The 23,995-nt window shown below is 41.4% G+C and overlaps 1 protein-coding gene across 5 annotated transcripts in view; it reads left to right on the top strand.

Moving 5' to 3' along the window:
* Window positions 1-22,685, top strand: part of SLC44A5 (solute carrier family 44 member 5) — a 122,873-nt gene extending 100,188 nt beyond the window's left edge. For 3 of the 5 annotated variants that reach the window (XM_085882442.1, XM_085882444.1, XM_085882445.1), the window contains 3 exons: window positions 7,765-7,849; window positions 8,457-8,581; window positions 15,371-22,685. In XM_085882442.1, the coding sequence (XP_085738568.1) occupies window positions 7,765-7,849; window positions 8,457-8,575 (204 nt within the window). In that variant the 3' untranslated portion in view covers window positions 8,576-8,581; window positions 15,371-22,685. The remainder of the gene's footprint in view (window positions 1-7,764; window positions 7,850-8,456; window positions 8,582-15,370) is intronic. The other 2 variants (XM_085882443.1, XM_085882447.1) reach the window with 1 other exon arrangement.
* The last annotated feature ends 1,310 nt before the right edge of the window (window positions 22,686-23,995 follow it).

Here is a 23,995-nt window from a genome sequence, read left to right on the forward strand (position 1 = left end):
ATATATATATATATATATATATATATATATGTAATATGTACTTCATTAAGTGAGCATCTCAAATAGCGATACACAATGTGAGACTTCTGATTGTCGGCTTATCTTAGACTTGAGCAAGCCAAAATTACCAATGCTAAGCCTGGTATTGTCTTAACGGTTAAGGTGGCTGTCTTATAATCTTAACATCTTGAGTTTGAGCTCATGCTCCACCGCTAAATAACACCAGGTGGGTTGACTCAGCCTGTCATCCTTCTGAGGTCGACAAAATGAGTACCAGCTTCCTGGAAACAGGGGGCACTGCATCAGCGCCACAGCCACGCTCCCAGAAATGAAGCAACCACAACAGCCACAGGCTGCATGCGAAATAATAAACAACCATTGCTTTGTCTGGAAAGGTTTGTGCAGAGGTAGCGTACTTACTTTTTGGCTCTCTACTCTGGATTCAATTCTCGGCCTCACTATAAACTTGGATTGGTGCTTCAGTTAGGAAATTGCCTCACAATGTGTGCCGTCCTTCGGAAGGACGCTAAGCTGGGGACCAATTTGTTACGGTGTCTTATAATAGTTGGGGAGTCCAGCATCCTGGCCAAATTCCAGAAAATACTGTCCCAACACCATGGGCTATTTAACATCTACTGGGGGCACTGCAACAGCTGCACAACTGTGCTCTTGAGCAAAAAAAAAATGCAAACCCACAGCCACATCCGACATACAAGAGAAGAACTGCCAACTTCAGTTTAAGTATCTACTAGTAGAGGCATTTTTGCCATTCTTCAGTAAAATTAATTTTAAAAATGAACAAGTAGTTAATTGAAGAATATTTCTTCCTCAGCTGCACGTAAAAAACACGCTCATCAATGTTTAATTAAAAAGTATATATTTTGTAAGAGTTAAAAATAATCTATTTCTGGATAAATTCTCAAAATAATAGTTTATACTCATCCAACAGTCCTCTTGACATTTGCCTTAAGTTTAACTACGTCATTGATTTTGATTTTTGAAGAATGTGCTCATTATTTCTTCCAAAATTTGTTGATAATGCTTCACTTTGATGTCTTTCTTCAGAATGATTATAATTGATTTAATTCAACTGGGCAAATCTTATTAACAACCTTCAGTAGCTCAGAGTTTTAATGATGGCGATATAGAAATGTTTCCTTACTAGTTGTGTACAAGAAGGTTAGGAAATTATATGAAATTGAGATGATACTATATCAGCAATTTCTTTTGCTATTGGAATACAGCAGACCCTACCCGTTTGCGTGGGGTTACGTTCTTGAAAAACCCCGCATCGGGCAAAACCACGTTGTGCAAAGTTACGACCTTATGGGGAAAATAGGGTTAGAGGAACCAACTCAAAAGTTTATCAACCTTTTTGCCAAAACTAGTAAAAAATGAAAAACACTTACAATTGGACTTGCTTATAATGATGATTATGGTCGATGGAGGTTATTGAGATGATGTTGACGTCCCTGGCTTAGGGTCATTAGGGTCATCAGACTTTGTGAAGAAGGAGGTGATCCGTGTCTGCTTTGCCCTGTTCTGCATGTCCTTATAGACCTCTGTATAAGGTGTCATGACAGCATCCATCTCACGCTTGAATTTCAAGTACCTCCATGAAAACCCCACATGTTCTTCTTCTTCATAACTATAATAACTGTGTAATTATAAACTCCCCACAATGTAATTGAAAGACTAGCTAAAGCTAAATCAAGCAATATCGCACAATAACAAACTAAATCGCGTGACAACACTCCGTGCGGCACAATATAGAAACAACTGAGTCTGCGATGTTCGGGCAGCGTGGGGTTGTGAGGTGAGACGGAGATGTGGGGTTGTGTATTCCTCTGTGCCCGACTGCAACAGAGCGAGGGACCCATGCCGCGATCGGCACATTTTATTACCACAATAATTCAACCGTGATTGATCGAAACCACTATGCGGAAACTCACATTCGTTTCACAGATGGGTGGGCCTGCTGTAGTTACAATTTTAAAGCATTGGATTGATCATGTAATTACTTTAAATGGTGTCAATGCTCACTCAGATAGTGGCCCCAAGATATCCCTCCCTGGTCTTGATTCAATAAATAGCTCTTTTAGAACATTGGCCTATTTCAACAATTTAATAATGGAATTCCACAGATCCTCATATTTCTTTCCTAGTTGACTATAAATGAGTGTCAGGATACGCTATGCGAAATAATGCATTTGGAAACCATCTCTGATAATTAATTTTCAGAAATTAAAATACATAAGGCATTTGTAATGGACTCGGTTTCCTTTATGGGGGATGCGAAAGTGCCGGAGTTGAACTTCCAAGATGTTGAGCGGAGGCGTTTTGTGCTCGTAACTGGTTTGTGGTGCAGTGTGGCAGTATTAACTACTTCAGCCATGCGGTGGTTTCATCGCATATACATGGTTTTACGGGGAATTTGATTACACTGGAGGATGATCCCAATGCACAAATACACAGCAACTCACTTCAAAAGCAACAGGTTTAATAAATAATGGGGATGTTGGCACAGGAAGCGAACAAAAATAAAAATTTGACAGAGAAACCTGATCGGCGTGCTTAACTAAGACTGTAATGGTTTCCACCAATATTCTCGGTGTATTGTTACACAGCAGCCATGGGCAGGGAAACAGGATGAACAGGAGTGTGTGTGGTTTAGGTGAAGCATCTGCAGGCGCATCACAGACTGGTCACGCAGGCTGGGCAGACACCAATGAACGCTTTACAGTAGTCTCACCCTTCACTCCGGTTTTCACCTTGCAGAACCTTCTCCACCGGTTTCACGCACCTTATGGCAGGCGTCTCTCTGGGTTTCTCCACCGTGGCATCTTTTTGAGTCTCTCCCGCGCACACTCACCATGGCATCTCTCTACATTTCTCCGGGTCTCTCTGAGTTGTGCGAGCATCACAGCCTTTTGTAGCCCAACCCCGAGACCACTCGCAGGGTGGTCTCTCCCCCCACCCTGTGAGTGTCGTGTATGCGTTCTCGTAAGGATGAAGAAGCACATGGGGACGTGCCATGTTGAAGTGCAGTTGTATGGTGTGAAAGGACAATGAGGTGATTTGAGAATTGAACACAGAAGGAAAAGAGGGAGAAGAGACCGACATGAGAATCTAGGGTGACAAGGAGCCGCCTCGACAGCTGATCTTGGTCATTACTAATTTGGTTAGAAACAATCACCTTTACATTCATTAAGAGACAATTTATGAATAATTAACTCCGAAGTCATTGTCATAACAGATGCATTTATAAACCATCTCTGATAATATTCAGAAATTCGAGTACTATCATACCTGTTATAGTGCTACCTCTTAAAATGCTGTTTGACATTATGCTTGAAGAAAAAATATTAATAAAAAAAACAAAACGTCAGAAAATTAAAAAAAAACCATCCAATGGCCTGCAAGAACTGCATGCACCAAGGAAGCACAACTGCTGTTGTGTCTTCCTAATGAACCAATGAGATTGAAGCACTCGGCCAATCAGTGAGCATCTCCTTTTGTGTTATTTATGGTAAATTTAGTTTTTTTGGTATTGGTCGGCAGGTATTGGTCTCACCCCAAAGGGGTTGCAAGATGATTGCAACGCCCCTCGTGTGTGTGTGTGTGTGTGTGTGTGTGTGTGTGTGTGTGTGTGTGTGTGTGTGTGTGTGTGTGTGTGTGTGTGTGTGTGTGTGTGTGTGTGTGTGTGTGTGTGTGTGTGTGTGTGTGTGTGTGTGTGTGTGTGTGTGTGTGTGTGTGTGTGTCCACCTCTACATATTTCCGCTTTAAAAATTTTTTCTCTGCAACTGCTTATCCGATTGATGCAAATTTTTAAACATAGTAGGGACTCCCCATGGAAAATATTTATTGATAACTCTGACGTCATACATCACATGCTTTGACAGCCATATTGAATTAAAGGAAAAAAATTGGACCTCTTAACCACTCAACATAAAAATTGGAAACATGGCATGTGTCATCAACTCCCCATGGGGTATATAGGGTAATAATGATGACATCATCGGTGAAGTGGTATTCCAGCCATAATTGATTGAATTGAAATCCTTATCCAAAAAAATCTGAAACTTCATATATCTGCGTAGTGAAAAAGTCACGTAGTGAAAAATTAAATTTACTAGAAGCACCCGCTCCCTACGGGAGCCGTCAAGGAGGTCATGTTATTATATTTATGCCTATTTTACTCCAAGGGGTCGCAGGATTACACACCCAAAAAATGGTTGCGATCGGTTCAGCCGTTTTTGCGGTACCTGGGAACAGACAGACAGACGGTGAATTATCGTAAGATGATGTCATCGGTCACGTAGACAGGTTGCCATATTGGGTTGAAAATGAAAACGTTAAAAAACCTCTCCAGAACTGCTTAACAGATTGATGCAAACTTCATACACATGATCGACTAGCCATGGGGAATATAGACATTTTTTTCATATTTACCTTCATTGATGCAATTTAGCCTTAATGTGCACAAAAGTGGTTAATCAATAATCAATAAAGCTACAGATAATGGCAGTTTATGTGACATAATAGGGTGCATGAACGATATGGGTATATGGGCCATAATAGCAGTGGGCTATAATAGTAGCGTGTTCAGTTAACGACTGTATTTTTATTCAGAATGAGCACACGAGGCGAGACTATGCGTTCTGAGTGCTGTTCTAGGTATATGTTATATCGTTAACAAAGTTTTGCTTTTTTAAATCGATACATCTCGGCTATAAAACCTGTACATGGTGTGGCACTCCGATATCCGATGCCCAATGAAGCAGTTCTATAACATTCATACTTCATGTATATGCTCTCGGAGAACCTGTCTCCATTGGCACAATGTTATAACGACTTATAGCACTATTTTCACATTGTGCTCATTCCTCTGAACCACATGCATTATGAGGTATGATGATACAAAAGGCACTCACAACCAACAACTAAGTCGCTGATGATGAACAGATTTCTGGTTAATTATTTTATCACATCTGATATTTTTGATCATACTTGCATCAAAAAATCTTGAAAATTTACAATTGCACAATTTCAATTTCATTTGTTTTCAAAATGCTGTGATAGCCTAGCCCTAATGAATATGTCTGTAACCTAACATATAAGCAGGAATATTGAAAGATGATTATTTATTCAGTAAAGAATATCGTTAACTTATGTGAAGGCATCAACGTGTCAATCAACCCTTTTAGTATTTTGAAGACAATAACCATCTCCCTTCTTCCCCCGCTCCCTGAATATATTGTGGCAGTCAAAAAATTCCTTTAATGCTCAATTCTCTTATGTTTATTTGATATTAACAGAATTTGGCAACTCAAATTTCAAAAAAAAAGTCCAAGTATTGAGTAGATATTTAAATTTAACCTTTTTAAAATTTAAATAATTTTTTTAAATAAATAGTTAACTTTACTTAACATGAATATAATATAATTGTGATAAATTTTTGACTCTGGAGCACATTTGTTCAGTTTCATTTATCTGTCTTGACTTTTAAAAACGAACTGTCCGAATAATATTAGAATGAAGATAAGACCCCGTCTTGCTTGTGAAGGCAAGTGTCAATCTGAGACAGCGGACAGGGAGAACAATGGATAATAAAACTCAGGTTTTTTTTGCTCCTTTGCTCTGACAAACGGTTAACACCCAAAACGTCAACTTCTTGCTTCCCACGATGATTCAGCTACCTCAATCAACATCCTGTTGATTTCATCCATTGTTCAAATAATATATATTTTAATATAATGGAGCTAATGCATGTGTATGTGTGTGTGTGTGTGTGTGTGTGTGTGTGTGTGTGTGTGTGTGTGTGTGTGTGTGTGTGTGTGTGTGTGTGTGTGTGTGTGTGTGTGTGTGTGTGTGTGTGTGTGAAAAACGGAACCCTGTGATGTGTGTTCTGATTTGTGGAGTGTATGTGCCCAGAATTGGACGTGGGAGGCCAAAAATATACCCATATAAAATACTGTGTTTGTGTATTTGTCTGTCCCCCCTTCATAAGAAACATTTAATCAGTTTTAAATGCCAATCTTTTAACATGACGGTGTGTTTACTACGGTCTATTTTACAGGATTAAAAAAAACTCGAAAAACATTTTTCATACAAGAGTAATTGCGTCTCTTTGATTGGAATTGTAGACAGTGACTTGCAAACCATGTCATAAGGGTGGTGTACAGAATAGTTTCAAAAAAAACCCCCAATAATTACAAGGCGTAGGGAGGTGAAATTCACTGCACATGATGTGTAACGCATGCAGAGTAAAACGAGTGTTCATTTACATCCGTGAGATGTCTAATAAATAAAGAAGACATAAGTACACCTGACACTAGGCTGAGGCTTCAGACTTTAGGCTTCAGACTTTGGCATGCTCATGAGACTGCACTGTCGAAACGAAATGTCTCAGAAGATAAAGAAAATATGATCACATTTGTATGTGCTGTTTTAAAATAACACTTTTTCCTTCTAAGAAACATCATGACTTCCAGTCTCCTTGAATATTTTGAATTAAAGAATTCCAACCCGTCATTTTTGACAGGCTTTTATACTAGTCTTAATATAATTGAGATAATTTGTATGGGGCTATCGTGAACTTCAAAATTTTTCACTTGACATTTTACATCGCAAACACTTTGCAATGTGGCCCAGCGCAAAATGTGTTCACAGTATGTCCCAAAAATCGTTTCATGTGTACAGTGTGTCCTGGAAAAAAGTATCACTTTGTGGAAATATCACCACTTTAAATTGCCCACCTAAAGTGGGCGAGAGTGCTGATGCTCGTTAGCGTAACTGATGCTCGTCATTCCTTTCGTGCATTCAGGCACATTGGGCTGCTGAGGCAGTTTCGTTGGCTAGGGGGTCACAATCCTGGACGGGTCGCCACTCCGACGCAGGATACTCGAATGGCTCATTCTACCCAGTGCTTGTACTCAATTTGCCGACCTCGAAAGGATAACGTGCTGAATCCACACACCTGGTGTTAATTATGGCATGATCGGGGCTTAAACTCAGGACCTTAAGCTTTGAATCCAACCACTTTAAATCACTAGTATACCACATCCTTTTACATTATAATATTTTGGAATATAGTTGAAGCAGACGCCACTGTGTGTCTGCAATTGAGCAGAGTGTTATACCTGTGTAGATTAACAAACAACAAATCTCACACAAGTTGGGTTTTTTTTATTTTAAGGGTTGGGCCTTGTTCCTTGTCTGGTCAGTTGCAGCATTGTTCAAATGTTACTCAGAGCCTGGTGTTGGCTCCGTGGTTAGGGTGGTGGCTTGGGATCCTAGGGTCCTGATTTCAATCCCCGTCGGCCGCTGAATTAATACACCAGGGGGTTGACTCAGCCTGTCATCCTTCCGAGGTCGGCGAAATGAGTACCAGTTCCAGTGTGTGCACTAGTAGAGGGGCACTGCATCAGCGACACAGTCGCGCTTCAAGAAATGATAGCTACCCCGGCAGCTAAGCTGCCATACGACCACCACCACCACCAAATGTTACTCGGCTGTTCCTAAAAAAAACAACAGGGGATGGGGGGAGGGGGTAGGACAGGACACATGTATCCACTTGTTTATGCATTACAGCGAATACAATAGAAACACGAAACGTGTGGAAAGCATCGTGATATTCATTTTGCATTGCAATTTTATTTTGATGACATTTGACTCATGACAGTTGAAACTAAACTTCATTTTGCCACTTTGTTTGCTACCTTGATGTACTCATTTTGGTTTTGGATTTTGTGCTGCTTCCAGACGGTGGTCGTTGGTTCCTACATGATAGCACATGGATTCTTCAGTGTCTACAATATGTGCATTGACACCCTCTTCCTGTGTTTCTGTAAGTTTTGGCTCGATATAAGTTATGCTTGACATGACTTCTGTTGAACATGATGGTGTTTATACATGTTTTTCAAGATTAATGAAATTTGGATTTCTACGATATTTACTAATCCTCTTTTCCCTTCCACCCATGCAATCGTTGGATCTACTTGGTCCCTTATCTTTGCATGCAATCTCTATGCTCCTTTTGTAACTTGACTTCTAAAACATTTTTTCCCCGTTACTTCACTCGTGCTTCCCTTGCACCATTTGAATCACATACATTCTGCTTGTTTTCTCTTCACCACGTACCATTATTTGACAATGCATACATCTTCTTACCTTCACCCCCATTTCCTCTTTTCTCTTAAATTGCAAAACACCAATTTTGCTTTACTCTATTTTTATGTTCGTCACCCATTGTTCTGCTCATGATAATGTTTTGTTCAACATCTGTGTGCATTGCTTCCACATATATATATATATATATATATATATATATATATATATATATATATATATATATATATATATATATACATACATACATACACACATCCACACGATCATATGCTTGTATATATGCCCCTCCCTGTGTCTGGTGACCATTGCTTGTGCTATGATAGGCGAGGATCTTGAGCGTAACGATGGCTCAGCCGAAAGGCCTTACTTTATGACTCCCCAACTCCTACAATTGTTAAGAAGCAAAGACTTTGATCTTCATTCTCCCAATACTGATGAATAAAGCAGGGTATGGACCAACGTAGTGGGAACATGAGAGGCAAAATGACCTTCAAGTGATCATAGAAATTTTGGAATTTCCCCAAAAAATTGTACTCTGGTCATTATGACTGAACTCATAACAGCATGGGTTGTCATGTTTTTATGTTGTATGAAAGGGTGAAGCCTTTTATGTGGGGGGGGGGGGAGAAGGGAGTGGGTGGGGGGGGGGGGGTAATAGGACAAATAGGTAATTTGTTTTGCTTTGCTGCACTTCCTTTTGGCTCTTCGTTTGCTTCCTAACTCTCTGTTTATCCACAATCTTTTATCACCCCATTAACCCTTCCTAACCACTCTTAGTTTCAGGTTAGTTTGCTACTCTCACTTATTTTGCTGTTAATTAATTACCCTGCTGGTTGAGTCCAACCTGTTGCCCCATGTCAGTTCATTATCTTTTTACCCTTTGTTACCTTGCTCTTCCATATAGCCTATATTTTGTGTGTGAAATAAATAAATAAATAAACAAATAAATAATTAATTTAAATAACTTGGCTGTGTAAATCAAGTGCTTCCCCAACCCCCCTTTTCACCCTCCCCTTTTCCTGTGTCCAAATATGACCACGACACACCTATTTGCAGGCCAGGGCATTGCTGTTTGTTTAGCCTTGCTGCAAAGTAACCGAGTAAAGTTGGTTACTTTTCCTATCATGCAATGGCTGGTTATCTCAGCTCCATTTTAATCACAAATTTTGACGGCCTCCTAGAATGTCATTGCTTGAGGAGAAAAGAAGAAAAACCGAAATCGCTTTTCTTTCCATAGTATATCTTATCATGCCGTTTCTTCTTGGATATCTTATTTTCTTATTTTCCATATTACTGGCAAAGCTTCTCCCCCAAATATAGGTCACGAATGCAGAAATAACAAGAAAAAGAGCAATCGGAGATAGCAGACCCTCGCCAGGACTTCTTTTGTGTGGTGTATTTTGTGTGACACTTGTGTACTGGTGTGTTTCGTAATTAATAAGAGAAATTATCAGAACTGCCACTTTTCACTGCTGGCAGTGATGACTGGGTACCAAAACGTCCCGCTTTGATGCAACCCCGCTTTGATTGGACACCTGACCCATGACTTTTTTATTATTATTATTATTCAATTGAATTTAGAATGGGATTAAAATAAATTCAATTCCATTCAAATGGAAGACCAAATAGGTGGTCTTGTATTGGAGTAATCAGAAGGAACAAAACAAGCAAAAAGCAAAGATGCAGTCATCAGGAGGAACCTGGATAGGATTTGCATTTCAGCTGCTACTCCGCTACCCTCAAACCCATCCAGGCATAGTCAAGTGAGCCTTATTAAAAAATAAAATAAATAAATAATTCTGCCTGCCAGAGCATGTGTCCGATCAAGTTGAAATTTAAAACATGTATTCCTCATCACGACTAGATCATAAGTGTGAAGTTTCACTTTGATTGATTAAGCAGTTCCAGAGAAAACATTATTTAATATTTTCTTCAATCCAATATGACTACCAAACCATGTGACCTACGACAATTTTTTTTTCTGTGGAGCATTTTATCCCGAGATGACCCTCGAAATTTTTCATACTGATCAGATGTAGTGTTCTACATATGCAATTATGACATCATAACAGGCACCTATGACATCATACAAAATATCACACTTATTCCCCATGAGGTGTACTTGCCATGTGTCAAGTTTCAATTTTTTCCTTGGTGCGGTTTCAGAGATACAGAGGTCCAAATTTTTTCCATCTTTCCAACATGGCTGCCACACCACGTGACCTATGATGCCATAATTATCATCATAATATTCTACATGAGTGGTCGCATCTATGGTGAAAATTGTCTCAATCCGACAAGTGGCTGCGGAGAAAAACACAAAAGTTCTGTGCGCACAAACAAACAAAACGAACAAAGACCGACAGACAAACGCAATACCCTCTCCTTCGGCGTGGGTAAAAATACCTTTTCACTCCTCTCTGTCTGTTTGTTTGTGCACAGGATATTTCAAAAAGTTGTGGACGGATCCGGATGAAATTTGGTGGGCAGGTTGGGTGTGTGACAAGGATTTAAAAAAATAAAAGATTGAACACGTTCTCAACCATTTCTCAAATATACATTTTCCGATCTTGTCCAAACTTGACACAAAGATAAATAATGATGGCGAACATATGCGTGTAATTTTTTTTTTCAAGATCAGATCCAAGATGGCCGACTGGCTGCCATTTTAGTTGTAAAAAAACCCCGATGTTGAACACGTCCTCAACCATTTCTCAGACATGGATGGTCCAATTTTATTCAAACTTGGCACAAGCACAGTACATGATGGCATACAATACACTTGGACCTAACTTTATTTTTAGATACGATCAAAGATGGCTGACTGGTAGAATGGCGGCCATTTTAGTTGCAAATAAATACGGGCTAACCCTTTAAGTCCGTGCAGCAAAATTACTAAAACAATGGGGACTATGACATTTTATGTCTTTTTTTCCTTGTTTAATACTGCCATTTCTGCTCAAGTCTTCAAATTCAGTGGCTGAAGGACATGAAGATTTCCCTTCTGCTGATGCACTATGATGTTGGCAACACCACAGGTAACAATTTTCTCTTGGGTTACATAAAAAAATTTAAGCAAATCAATGCATTTGCTATGCATTTTTCATTCATGAGTTTGCCAGTGCCACCAGCAAGCCTAATAAAGTGGATGCTGGTCTCATCTGATAAGTTCATTTTTACTTTCCCCTCATCTCCCTCTCGTCTTCAGTTATCCTACCCTTCCTCCCGCCCATGGTTCATTGAAGCTTGTGGTGAGGCAGTTGTCCTGAAAAAAACTTGCCTTTGCCTCATGGAAAGCAAACCCAACTGAGGGTAATCTCAGTTCCTTCCGTAAAGCTCGGAACAAGTGTGTATCTACCCTCAGGAGAGCCAGAAAACAACATCTTTCAAATCTCAAGTCTGAGCTCTCAAACCTCTCTCCCTCCTCCAAATCCTGGTGGCGTCTAATCAAATCTGTTTCTGGTGCATGTTCCCCCTCCATCTCCTCCGTAACCTCAAATTGGCACACTACTGATACCGCACGTGAAAAGGCTGAATGCCTAAACTCGGTGTTTGCTTCTAAATATTGTGTCCGAAACCAATTGCTTTCTGCACCCACCTTACCCAGTCACACCCAGCTGTCTCTGGACTCTGTGTCTTTTTCTCCTAACAAGGTGGAGAGGATGCTGTCAAACCTCGACTCAGATTCTGCAACCGGTCCAGACGGCATCAGCCAACGCGTCCTAAAAACCTGCTCCTCTGCTCTTGCTCACCCTCTCTCTGTTCTATTCACCCTCTCATTTGCCCAAGGTCATCTGCCATCTGCTTGGAAATCAGCAAACATTACCGCTCTGCATAAAAAAGGTGCAAAAACAGATCCCTGCAACTCCAGACCAATCAGCCTTCTCCCAATCATCATCAAGGTTATGGAATCCATCATCGATTCAGACATTAAATCCTTCCTCTTCTCCAATGGCTTTATTTCCGATCATCAATTTGGTTTCACACCAGGTCACTCTACCCTGGATATGCTATTTCTACTCTCCCAACAATGGATGGAGGTCCTCAATGCCGGACATAAAATCAGAGCCATATCCATAGACATATCACGTGCTTTTGACATGGTCTGGCACCTTTGCCTACTCACCAAACTCTTTTCCTATGGTATCCAAGGCCATCTCCACTCATGGCTCACAAACTTCCTTTCCTGTCACAGCCAAAGTGTGGTCCTAAATGGAGTTCTCTTATCCCCTCTTCCTGTCTAGGCTGGAGTTCCTCAAGGCAGTGTTCTGGGCCCTGTTCTTTTTCTGGTTTTCATCAATGATCTCTCCGACTCTGGAAAATCCTCTTTACTTCTTTGCTGATGATTCCACCCTCTGCCGTACCATCTGTCATCTCTCAGACCGGCATGCAGCAGTCTCTTCGCTCTCTGCAGATCTGGGTAAAATCACAAACTGGTCCAGCACGTAGAACATGTCTTTCAACCCTGACAGTTTGGAATCCCCCCCCCCCATCTACTTTCTCAACAATCCTCTGGAAGAAGTCCTTTCATTCAAGCTTCTGGGTCTCACTATCCACCATGACCTTTCCTGGGAAAGCCACTTTTCCAACCTGGCCTCCAAAGCCAGTCACCGACTGGGACTCCTCCATCGTACAAAGTCCTTCCTTGGCCCACCTGAGCTCCTGACCACATACAAAGCTTTCGTCTGCAGCCTCATGGAGTATTCCTCTCCCCCCTGGGCTGGTGCCTCTCACCTTTCTCGGCTTTACGCTGTGGAAACCAAGGAATTTAGGATTATTGGTATTTCCTGTGGTGAGGCTGAGTCTTTGGGCCTCTCACTCTTTCTCACCGTAGGCAGGTCGGTGGTTTTGCTGTCGTCCATCGTCTCCTCTCCGGTCTCGCCCCTCCCCCCTAACCCACTGTCTGCGATATGTCAACCCCGTATTTCCGCAGGGTGTTCAAGGTTCACCAGCAACCCCCTTCTCGTAAAACTACCAAAATCAGGAATCACTGCTCACCTTCACTCTTTCATTCCTCTTTTTCCCCGTCTTTGGAATAAACTCCCACACTCTCTTCAATCCCATTCTTCCCTCCAAGCCTTCAGAACAGCAGTTCACCACCACCAACTCTTATCTTCCCCATTCCAAAACCATGATCTTTTCTACCCCCGTTAATCCACCCCAAACACACCTCCTTCAAATTCTCTGATTTCCTTCCTGAAAGTCCCTGTAATGTCCATCTTGCATACCCCATGTTCCCCACCCCATCCCTCTCCCTTCCACAGATCTCCTAATGTCTCTGTTCCCCCATAGTTTTGTCCCTCCCTCTCCCACCCCTCTTGTCTCCTGCCCCCCTTGTTGTGCATTGTGTGTTAGCTCCCATACGAGCCTCGACAATGTACACAAAAAGAAATCCCTGTTTTCCTCTGGTCTCTTTGCTTAAACTCCCCTCTTTCACCCTTTGTTTGTTCTTCCCCCTTTCTGTAAATGCCTTCTTTCCCAACTCATGCTTTTCCCTGTGGGTCTTGGATTGTAGATTACTAGCAGAATCTGTGAATCCCTTCCCAGGGGGACACACATAGCATAGCAAAACTTGGTGGTGTAATGGTTAGAGTGCCCGCTCCGAGACTGGGAGGTCGGCACTTCAAACACCGGCCGAGTCATACCAAAGACTTAAAAAAATGGTACATGCTGCTTAATTGCTTCACGTTCAACATTTAAAAGGTGAAGAGAATGGATAATCCCCATAGGTTGGCATCCATGTGGAGGAGGAAATTCCATCTTAGGAAATGCCCCACTGAGTGCGGTGAGAAAAGCGGCGCCATTGTTGTGACGTCACTGGTACCCAGAGTTCCTCGGGAAGTGACGGCACTTCCCCCAAGCTCAGTGGCTGTGTTTGCCTCGTCTAACAGTCTTGTGTTGTGTATGTTCATCTAGACATCCATGTCCGTGTTTGGCAGCTCCACGACAAGCCTTAGATCATGCAAAATAAATGAACGAAGAAATAAAAACTTAGTGAAGAGCCTTTTTTATAAAGTATTGTGGGTCTTTGTTGATAATCTGGATTTGCTGGAGAGCGCTTCAAAAATTACTTGCAAGAATTTTTTTTCTGCATTTTAATTCACTCGACTTGCATCAAGAATACGTGTATTTCCTCCTGCAAGTTTGAAAGATTCCAAGAATATGAAATCTCAATGCAGCAATATGTATTTGTAATGTAGAAAGGCACCTTTTTGATACGAGTGTGAAAACAGCTGAAGTCAAACATTGTAGTCACAGCTTTTACTCTCTGCCAAAGTTATTCCTGGTATTCCCAGCATTGTCCAGGGGATTTTTGAGATTTTTTAGAGCACTTAGTCACAATTGTATTTATTTATCTCTGGTCTGATTTGTTCAATTCACATGTTTCGCATATAAATAGTACAACTGGGAACGCGTGTGAACGGAGAACTTTTATTTGCTCAGATTTTTCCAGCTGTTTTTTTTTTTGCGACAACTGATTCCTTTTTTGATGCTCGGTTTCTGCAGTGGAATCATATTTAGTGATCCCAGGTATCTAAGAATGGTTCACAAGGTTAATGCAAGGTGAGTACCAAAGGGCCTCATGCTTGATCAATTGCACCAGTTCCTGGAACGCCACCAGATGGAGGTAGGTAATTGCTTGAAGAAAAATGACAAGACCTGTGTCCATCATAATCCTGTAACTTTGGTGCTTTTCTAAACTAGTTGGGCAAGCCACAAATAATATATAGTCAGTTACATACTGGAAACTTATTGACAGGAGTTCCAAGAAACGATCGAGAAATGTATTGGCTAGATATTTTATACTGGGAACTATCAGACAGAAGGATCTCTCTCATTTCACTTTTGAGAAGTGACTTGTCCATTACAGGAATGATCTCTATGGAAGCATATTTATAAAACTCAGTAATCTTCACATCTATTTCCTGGAGAATGATGAAATTGGAATATTTTTGATTCACCTTTAATTTGTCAACAGAGTAACCACAAGAAAACTGATTCACATTCCATTTCTAAACAAACCTATGTTCTATATTATGAGAATGTGACTACATTCAATTCAATAACAGCTGAGTTGCAAGTTTTGGACAAAGCATTTGATGGTGAAGAATTACCAATGCTTTAATTTTCACGTTATTTCAATGTTCTATTCAATTACAATGTACTTTTGGAGCATAATGCTAAATGAAAGTTAACCGGTACACCCTAACTGAGCTGTTTGGCCTGCTGCCCACAGTGGAGGATCTGGAAAGGAACGATGGCTCTGAAGAGCATCCTTATTTCATGAGCAAATCACTGATGAAGCTGCTCAAAAAGAAAAACAAGAACTGACATGAAGTGTGATGTAGCCACCAGGAACACATGCATGCTCCAAGGGTGTGCGGCGTTATGGGATGATAAAAAAAAGATCAATGCTTCCGATATTTACGAGTCATGCCTTGTTTGCACAGTTTATTGAAAAAGAACATTGCATGTTGAGCTACTGGCCACTTTTTAACTCTTGGATACAGTTTATGGTTTTAGCATGAGATTGCAAAAAAAAAAATTGTAATTACAGGACACAACATGAATCTTTCTTCTTCAAAATCCCTATTTTACTACCTTTGTCAACATCACTGCTATACTAACTGAAGTTTGCCAAAGTTTTTGCTCAAACTCATTAATGCAATTGGTTTTCAAAGAACTTTAAAACATGTGTAACTCCCATAAGTGTTATGACGAGTTTTTTTTTTTTTTTTTTTTTTTTTACAAAATTGGACCTGCATTTATGTACATAGTATGGTTGCGCCGATTATTGTTATAAATGCTAATAATATTTTTGTGACAGCGTGCTTCCACCTGAAGCACAAAAAGTACGTATTGAGTTTTTCAGTTTTCAGGTGCTTTCTCGGGATGTTGCGCAAAGGTTGTTAAAATGTATGCATAATTAGAATAGCTTATTTGTTATTAAGGTGCTCAGTACCCATGGTTTTGATGCTAATATATTTATATGTGTTATCTTTTTATTGAAATGGTAAAGGGAGTGTGTTTTGTTTATATAACTTTGTTAATGGATTATTTAATATTGTTATGAGCTGGGGGTGTGGCACAGTCCCAAAGATCCAATTACATATACCGTATTGAGGAAAGGTGTGTCATAGCCCTGGTGGAACCAAATTACCTACTCGCTGCTTTCCGATCAGTGGATCAGGTCAGGTATGGGAGCATGTGCCAGAACAGCACGTCGCTGCGTCCACTTTCCGCCAGTACTCCAGGGGCCTCCGTCTGGCCATCCCCCAGGCAGATGCCAGGCCCATCCCCATCTCCTTGAGATGATGGTCAACCTGTTGCAACCATGAGGCATGTGGTCGACCCACTGGCCTCCTCCACTCATGAGACTCCCTCGCTGAGAGAATCTGGTGAGCAGGATCAGAGTCAGGAAAACGAGCCACATGTCCATACAGCCGCAACTGACGCTCACGGACTATGCAGGTAACAAATCTCATCCGAGTCTCTCTCAGCAACCGCTCGTTGGACACAAAATCCGACCAGCGATAGCCAAGGATTCTCCGAAGAGACCTGGTACCAAAGGAATTAAGTCTCCATCTCAGATCCTTGGTCAGAGTCCAAGTCTCGCACCCATAGAGCAAGACTGGAAGTACCAAGGACCTGAAGACTCGGACTTTCGTCCTCCCGCACAGGTACCGGCAGCGCCACACCCCATGATCCAGTGAATCCATGACTCCCCAGGCCCGACCCAGACGTCTATTGACCTCTGACTCGCAGCCAGCAGAGACATGAATATCACTGCCAAGGTAAGTGAATCTCTCCACGACCTCAACATCCTTACCACAAACAGACACAGACAGGACAGCAGCATCCAAGATGTCACCGAAAGCCTGGATCTTAGTTTTGACCCAAGAAACCCGTAATCCCAACGGCTCCGACTCCTCATTCAGCACCTCGAGGGCCCCCAAGAGGATGTCTAAAGTCTCCGCAAAGATGACTGCATCATCTGCAAAGTCAAGGTCCGAGATCTTGACATTCCCAAATGACGCACCGCAACTTGATCTCTCTGACATCCTCCCTAGAATCCAGTCCATACAAGAGCTGAAAAGTGTGGGGGCCAGTACACATCCCTGACGAACTCCAGTAACAACTGGAAATAAGTCAGAGATGGTACCACCACACTTCACAGCACTCTCAGTACCAGAGTAGAGTTCAGACATCAGATCGATCAGTTTTGGTGGCACCCCACGAAGACCAAGAATCCTCAAGAGGACATCCCGATTCACTGAATCGAATGCTTTGCAGAGATCAACATAGGCTGCAAGCAGCCCCTGCCGAAACTCTCGTCTGCGTTCGGTGAGGACACGAAGAGCAAGGATACGGTCAATCGTTGACCTCTTTGGTGTAAAGCCTGACTGCTCTGGACGCTGGTGTTCAAGCAGATGGTGGCGAACCCTATCAAGAATTATCCGAGCAAAGACCTTGCCCGGCACTGAGAGCAGCGTCACCCCTCGGTAGTTGTTGCAGTCTTGGCGATCACCCTTCCCTTTCCAGAGAGGGACAACAAGGCCCCTCTTCCAGTCAGTTGGGATGATGCCTGTGTTCCAGGCAGAGCACAAAACTGCATGCAACGACACGAGTGCAGCATTTCCACCAGCCTTGAGAAGTTCGGCATGGATGCCACAGATCCCTGGAGCTTTGCCCCGTTTCAACTGGTTCACCGCAGCCCGTGTTTCCACAAGCGTAGGTGGACCACAGTTGATTCGAGGGTCAGCAACAGGGATTGTAACACCCTTGACGTCCAACTCGACAGTTGGGGGATCAGCCTGGTACAACCGCTCAAAGTAACCGTCCCAGCGGGCCTTCACTTCAGACTCCTCTGTCAAGAGCCTACCACTCTCTGCTCGAACTGCAGTGCTCCGAGGGATGGGCTTGGATGAACGCAATGCGCGAATTCCCCTGTAAGCGGGACGAGAATCACCTGTCCACAGGTGATGCTCTTCCCCCTCACAGATTCCTCGCACATAGACCTCCTTGTCCACCCTCAGTGCACGTACAGTTTTACGCCTCAGCTCCCTGAACAGCTCAGCTCTGCCATTCAGCCTGGCCCTGCGACTCTGGTCAATGGATGGTTGAGCAGATTAACCCAAGGGCTCATCCAGGTTTCACGGTTGCAATAGCGGTCATTATATTCATGTACTATATGATGGTCAACTTTGTACTACGGAAATGCACAGAACAAAGAATTGAGCCAGTCCAGCAACTAAAATAAACTTATTTTTTAAACTATGCACATGCCACAGTCCCGTTTATATAAATGTCCAGTTCAACAGTCAATCGATTCAATAGTTGATCAAACAGGGGTTCTAAAGCTTGGGATACTTCCATAACATTTTTTGTCAGAATCACACAAGTTGACTGTTAATCCAGCAATGCACATACAGTGTTGTAATCTTTCAATCCATCTTCTCACAAATCTAAGCTACAACTCTGTACAGATGTTTTATAAACACAGAGAATACAAAAGACATGAGAAATACAAAAAGGAGATCGATTAAGTTTAGTTTAGTTTCTCAAGTGAGATGTATCAAAATGCTGGGTGCCATGCATTGATGGTCAGAGGCACATGCGAGCATGTGTATACTGTCTGCATCACAACAGATCTTCAGGACAAAGGCCAATTTTAATTGCAGGCTCACCTGTATCTCATCCCATTTCGGCTCACTCATACCCCAGACTTTGGGTGACTGAGTGAGTCTCCATCGGCTCGGGTTGCTCTTGCTCACGGTCCTTGCTTTGGCAGCTTCATCCCTCTGCTTCCCGCTTAATCTCTGGATCTGCTCCTGTATTATGTAGCAGAATAATCGTCTCAAGTTAAGTTTAACAGAATTGGCCACCGGAGATTCGTGCTTTTTTTGGCCTCTCTGGGGTTTAGGATATTATATACAATGGCCTTCAAAAGCATTCACCCTCTACCAATAATGTCACACTCGGATGAATTGTGAATTATGTAGAAATAAATTTTTCCAAATTAACCTTGTTATTTATAACTGAAGAGATCAAATTAAACACTGTTATAGCTGGAGGTTACATGTCAGGAATACCTGCAAAAAACATATACAAATCAAAATTCACTGGTTGTAAAAGTATTTCACCCATTAGGTCAGTACTTGGTGGAAGCACCTTTTGCAGCAATGACTGCTCGGAGTCTTTTTGGATAGCTTTGCATCCCAGTCTCTACCAGCTTTGCATAGAGAGTTGGTGAAATCTTTGCCCATTCTTCAGGTGAAAATTGCTTTAGTTCTGTCAAGTTTGATGGGGATTATCGATGGACTGCAATCTTCACGTCTTGTCACAAATGTTCAATTGGTTTCAAGTCAGGACTTTGGGCCACTCAAGAACATTTATTTTCTTCTTATTCAGCCACTCCAGTATGGCTTTAGCTTTGTGCTTCAGATCATTGTCCTGCTGAACTGTCAATCTCCTACCCAGTTTCAGATTAATGGCTGACTCGAGCAGGCTTTCATGAAGGATTCTCCTGGACTGTGCACCATACATTGTCCCTTCTATCCTGACAAGCTTGCCAGCCCCATGACATGATGCTGCCACCACCATACTTGACAGTAGGGATGGTGTTGACTGGGTTATGTGCAGTGTTAGGCTTGCACCAGACGTAATACTTTGAATTTAGACCAAAAAGTTCAATTTTCGTTTTGTCTGACCCCAAAACTTCCACATGCCTGCAGTAACATCAATATGCTTTTTCACAAACTCCACATGAGCTTTTAGATGCATCTTTTTCAGTAATGGCTTCTTTCTTGCTACCTGTCCATTCTTGCCAGCTTTGTGAAGGGAACAGGATATTGTTGATTGATGAACATCGATTCCCATCACGGATGTAGAGCCTTGCAGATCTTTCAGTCATTGTTGGATTTACAGTGACATCCTGAACCAGTTTCCTGCTTGCCCGGCTGCTGAGTTTGGATGGGTGACCTGATCTGTGTGGAGTCTCGGTGGTATGATATGTCTTCCACTTCTTAATGATTGATTTTACCGTACTCAAAGGGATAATTACTGGCTTTGAAGTCTTCTTATAACCCTCTCCTGAACGGTGCTTCTCCACCAGTTTATGTCTGACTTCTTTGGAAAGCTCATTGGTCTTCATGTTTGCCTTATTGGTTGCCCAAGTGAGTTGCACCTTAAAACTCTTTAGATAAGTGGGGGAGATTAATTTTTAAGTTAAACCACTGATTACATACAGGTGAAACCTATTACACTTATTTTGTAACCTTTAAAACAAATAATTTGCTCCTGAAGTGATTTGGGGTTAATTTAAATGCAAAGGGTTTGAATACTTATGTAACTGAGAATCATGTGATTTTCTCTGTTTATCTAACTGATTCACATTTTATTTGCATTTTTAAAGCTTTATCACTTTGGAGTAGTTTATGAAGACTATATATATTAAGTTTGATTTGAAAGCATCATGAAATAAACTCAGGTGGCATTACAATGTGAAAACTTTGGAGGGGGTGAATACTTTTGCATGCCACTGCAGCATTTACCAGCTTGTTGCCCGACTATCACTATGGACTGTGGTTGTCTGTGTTCCTTGGGGGAGGGGGTATGAAGTATGCTACTCTCATACATCAAGCAAAAGTCGGACACGATTCTTTCCACCTTGATTGAAAATTGCCAGATTTGACCAAGCTGAAGATCGTGCTCAATGATTTAAATTAGATGGGATCTTGAGATGATAATTACTGCATGATGTAGATGCATGCAATAATTTGCTGCACATGTCCCTTAGACTAGCTATAGATGGTGCATCCACATGGTCAGGTATAAACTAAAGTTGCAAACTGGCCAGCTATAAATTAAAGTTGTATTAAGTTTGCAGGAAACAAACTTAATAAACCAGAAAGCATCTGAAAATGCAAAGCCCATCCTCATCCGCTTTGTATTCAGACTTCTTTTTCTTCTGTATGCTAAACTCGACAAAAACAGCAAAAAGAAAATGCTAAAACATTGACCATTTTAAGCGACCTTGACATGTCAACCTCAAAAGCAAAAGGCTTCAGTGAACCAATATGCAAACCCTGCTCAAATTTCAAGTCCAAAATAAAAAAATGACCGTTTTTACAGCCATTTTTCCCTGCTGTGCAGGGGTTGGGCTTTTTCTTGAGGCAATGTTTTATGGCCAGATGCCCTTCCTGACGCCAACCCTGGTCGCCTCTTACGACACACAGGGATATGGTACACCTATTCTAACCGGGGCATACACCAGGACCAGTACACTGGTACTCATTTCGACGACCTCGGAACAGCTGAGTCAACCCCCTGGTGTTAATTCAGCAGCCAACGGGGCTTGAACTCAGGACCCTGGGATCCCAAGCCACCACCCTAACCACTAAGCCAACACCAGGCTTTCAAATTTCAAGTCCATCAGATGGAAATTGATTTTTTTGACCTTCTTGACAGAACAAAGTTGCACTCTAAATTGGGTCACTGACATTGATATTTTATGCAACCTTGACCTTTTTGACCTTTTGATCTAAAAAAACAAAACTTGCTTCTGGCTTTTGATTGGTGAACCAATTCAGTGAACCAATATACAAATTCTAAAATGTCAGGTCAATCTGATGAAAATTGAATATTGTATGCAAACTTGACCTTTGACCTTTTTGTTCTAAAAAAAAACAATTGGCTTCTACCTTTTGATTGGTGAACCAATATGCAAATTCTTTAAAAATTCAGGTCAATTGGATGAAAATTTACATTTTTTACGTGACGTCGGCCTTTGACCTTTTGACCAAAGTATAAATTTGTATTCTCCACATTCTCATAATAAAACTTTTAAAAAATTTGATGACAAAACCTCAAATTGTGAAAAAGGTACAGCGTGCGTGCACACGCACAATTAAAAAAACCCATTTCTCGCTGCAAAGGAGATGGTCTAACGACCGAAAATACCAGTTGAATCATTAAGGTAACTACAATAATTACACACACTACAGTAATTACAAACTCCTTATCCCATGGAATGTTAGTGCTTCATCCAGCAAAGTTTCAAACATGTAAACATTCAAAATGATTCAACGATATAAATGAACCTTCTCCAAATAGGATTATAAAAACACTCCAAAATGCTGCACGCCCCCCACCCCCCACCCCCCAAACCTGAGCTCATAACAATATCACTGATCCAAAGTCTGACCTCCCATACATTGACATTCCTAGTTTGTATTTGTCTTTAGGTTCAATTGTATTTCCTTGAGATTCTCTGCCTTCTATGTAAGAATAACCATATCTCAATCTCTCTGATGCTAAATGTACATTTTAATGTTTTTTTTCCTTTGAATGTATTTGTAAATCCATTGGTTGCAATTGTACAGTACACTTTCTGTTAAACCTTTTCATTTTCAACGATTATGTGTATTTGTACAGTTTCATTTCAATGTTGTATTTTTACAGTTTAAAAACTTTTGGCCTTCCGCTGTGCCTCATGTGAATGTATGGCAATTAAAAACAAGAAAAAGAGCAATCAGAGATTGCAGACCATCGCCAGGACTGCATTTGTGTGGTGTATTTTGTATGGCGTTTGTGTACTGGTGTGTTACATAATGAATGAGACATAATTAGAAACGCCACTTTATAACTGCTGGCAGTGATGACCGGGTACCAAGATGTCCCGCTTTGATGCAACCCTACTCTGATTGGACACCTGACCCTGATACCTGACGTTTTAAAAATTATTATTCATTCTTCAATTCAGATCAAATCGGAACCCAAGTAGGTACAGTCCTGCATTGGAGTATTCAGAAGGAACCCAAACAAGCAAAAAAGCAAAGACGAAGTCATCCAGGCACAGACAAGTAAGCCTTACTCAAAAAAAGAAAAAGAAAAAAGAACCCGATCCAAAAAATTTAATAATTCTGGCTGACAGACCATGTGTCCGATCAAGTTGAAATTTAAAATATGCATTCCCCATCGCTACTAAATCATAAATATGAAGTTTCACGGCGATTGATTAAGCGGTTCCATAGAAAACATTATTTAAAATTTTTCTTCAATCCAATACGGCTGCCAAACCATGTGACCTATCAATTATTCCTTAACAAACATACACCCATGGCTTGCGCAATATTTGTGTGACGTGAAACAGAGATCATGTGAAACAGAATTGCGCAACAGATCATGTGAAACCATTGTTATGACCTGGCCTCTGGGTAAAGGGCTCGGGGTACGGCCTATTGCTCCGGAGGTCCTAATTGACGTGCTCGGGAGACCAATACGTTCCCCATGTGTGGGTTGCGCTGGTATGTGACGGAGAGAAGTTACCATCAAAATACTGATGAAAATTTTCACCTCCATCCTTCAACACACAGTATGCAAATGTATGCAAATCCGGTAATGCATTGCAAATTCAAAACAGTGGAATGAATGCAAATCCTTTCCTCAGGATAAAGAAACACAGGGTATATATACCACCAAGCAATTATAAAAATCATATTGATAAAAAAAATCCTGCTGATATGCGGTGGTAACGATCAAGTAATTAAAGGACAGACAGGCACCAAGCCAAGAAAGACAAGACCAGATATCCCTAGCTAATCCCAAGGGGGAGGGGGGAAAGCAAAATAACAATAGAATATTTGCCGAGATATCTATACTAATAAACGTCAATGTGTGTGTGTTTTGTGTGTGTGTGTGTGTGTGTGTGTGTGTGTGTGTGTGTGTGTGTGTGTGTGTGTGTGTGTGTGTGTGTGTGTGTGTGTGTGTGTGTGTGTGTGTGTGAGTGTTTCTCTTCCATAACTCCAAAACCATAAAACCAAGCAGCCTGAAACTTTGCATGCATACTAAGAAAACTCCA

This window comes from Eptatretus burgeri, chromosome 5, assembly GCF_056783735.1.
Source record: "Eptatretus burgeri isolate ZD-2024b chromosome 5, Ebu_testis_v1, whole genome shotgun sequence".
NCBI classification, from domain to species: domain Eukaryota; kingdom Metazoa; phylum Chordata; class Myxini; order Myxiniformes; family Myxinidae; genus Eptatretus; species Eptatretus burgeri.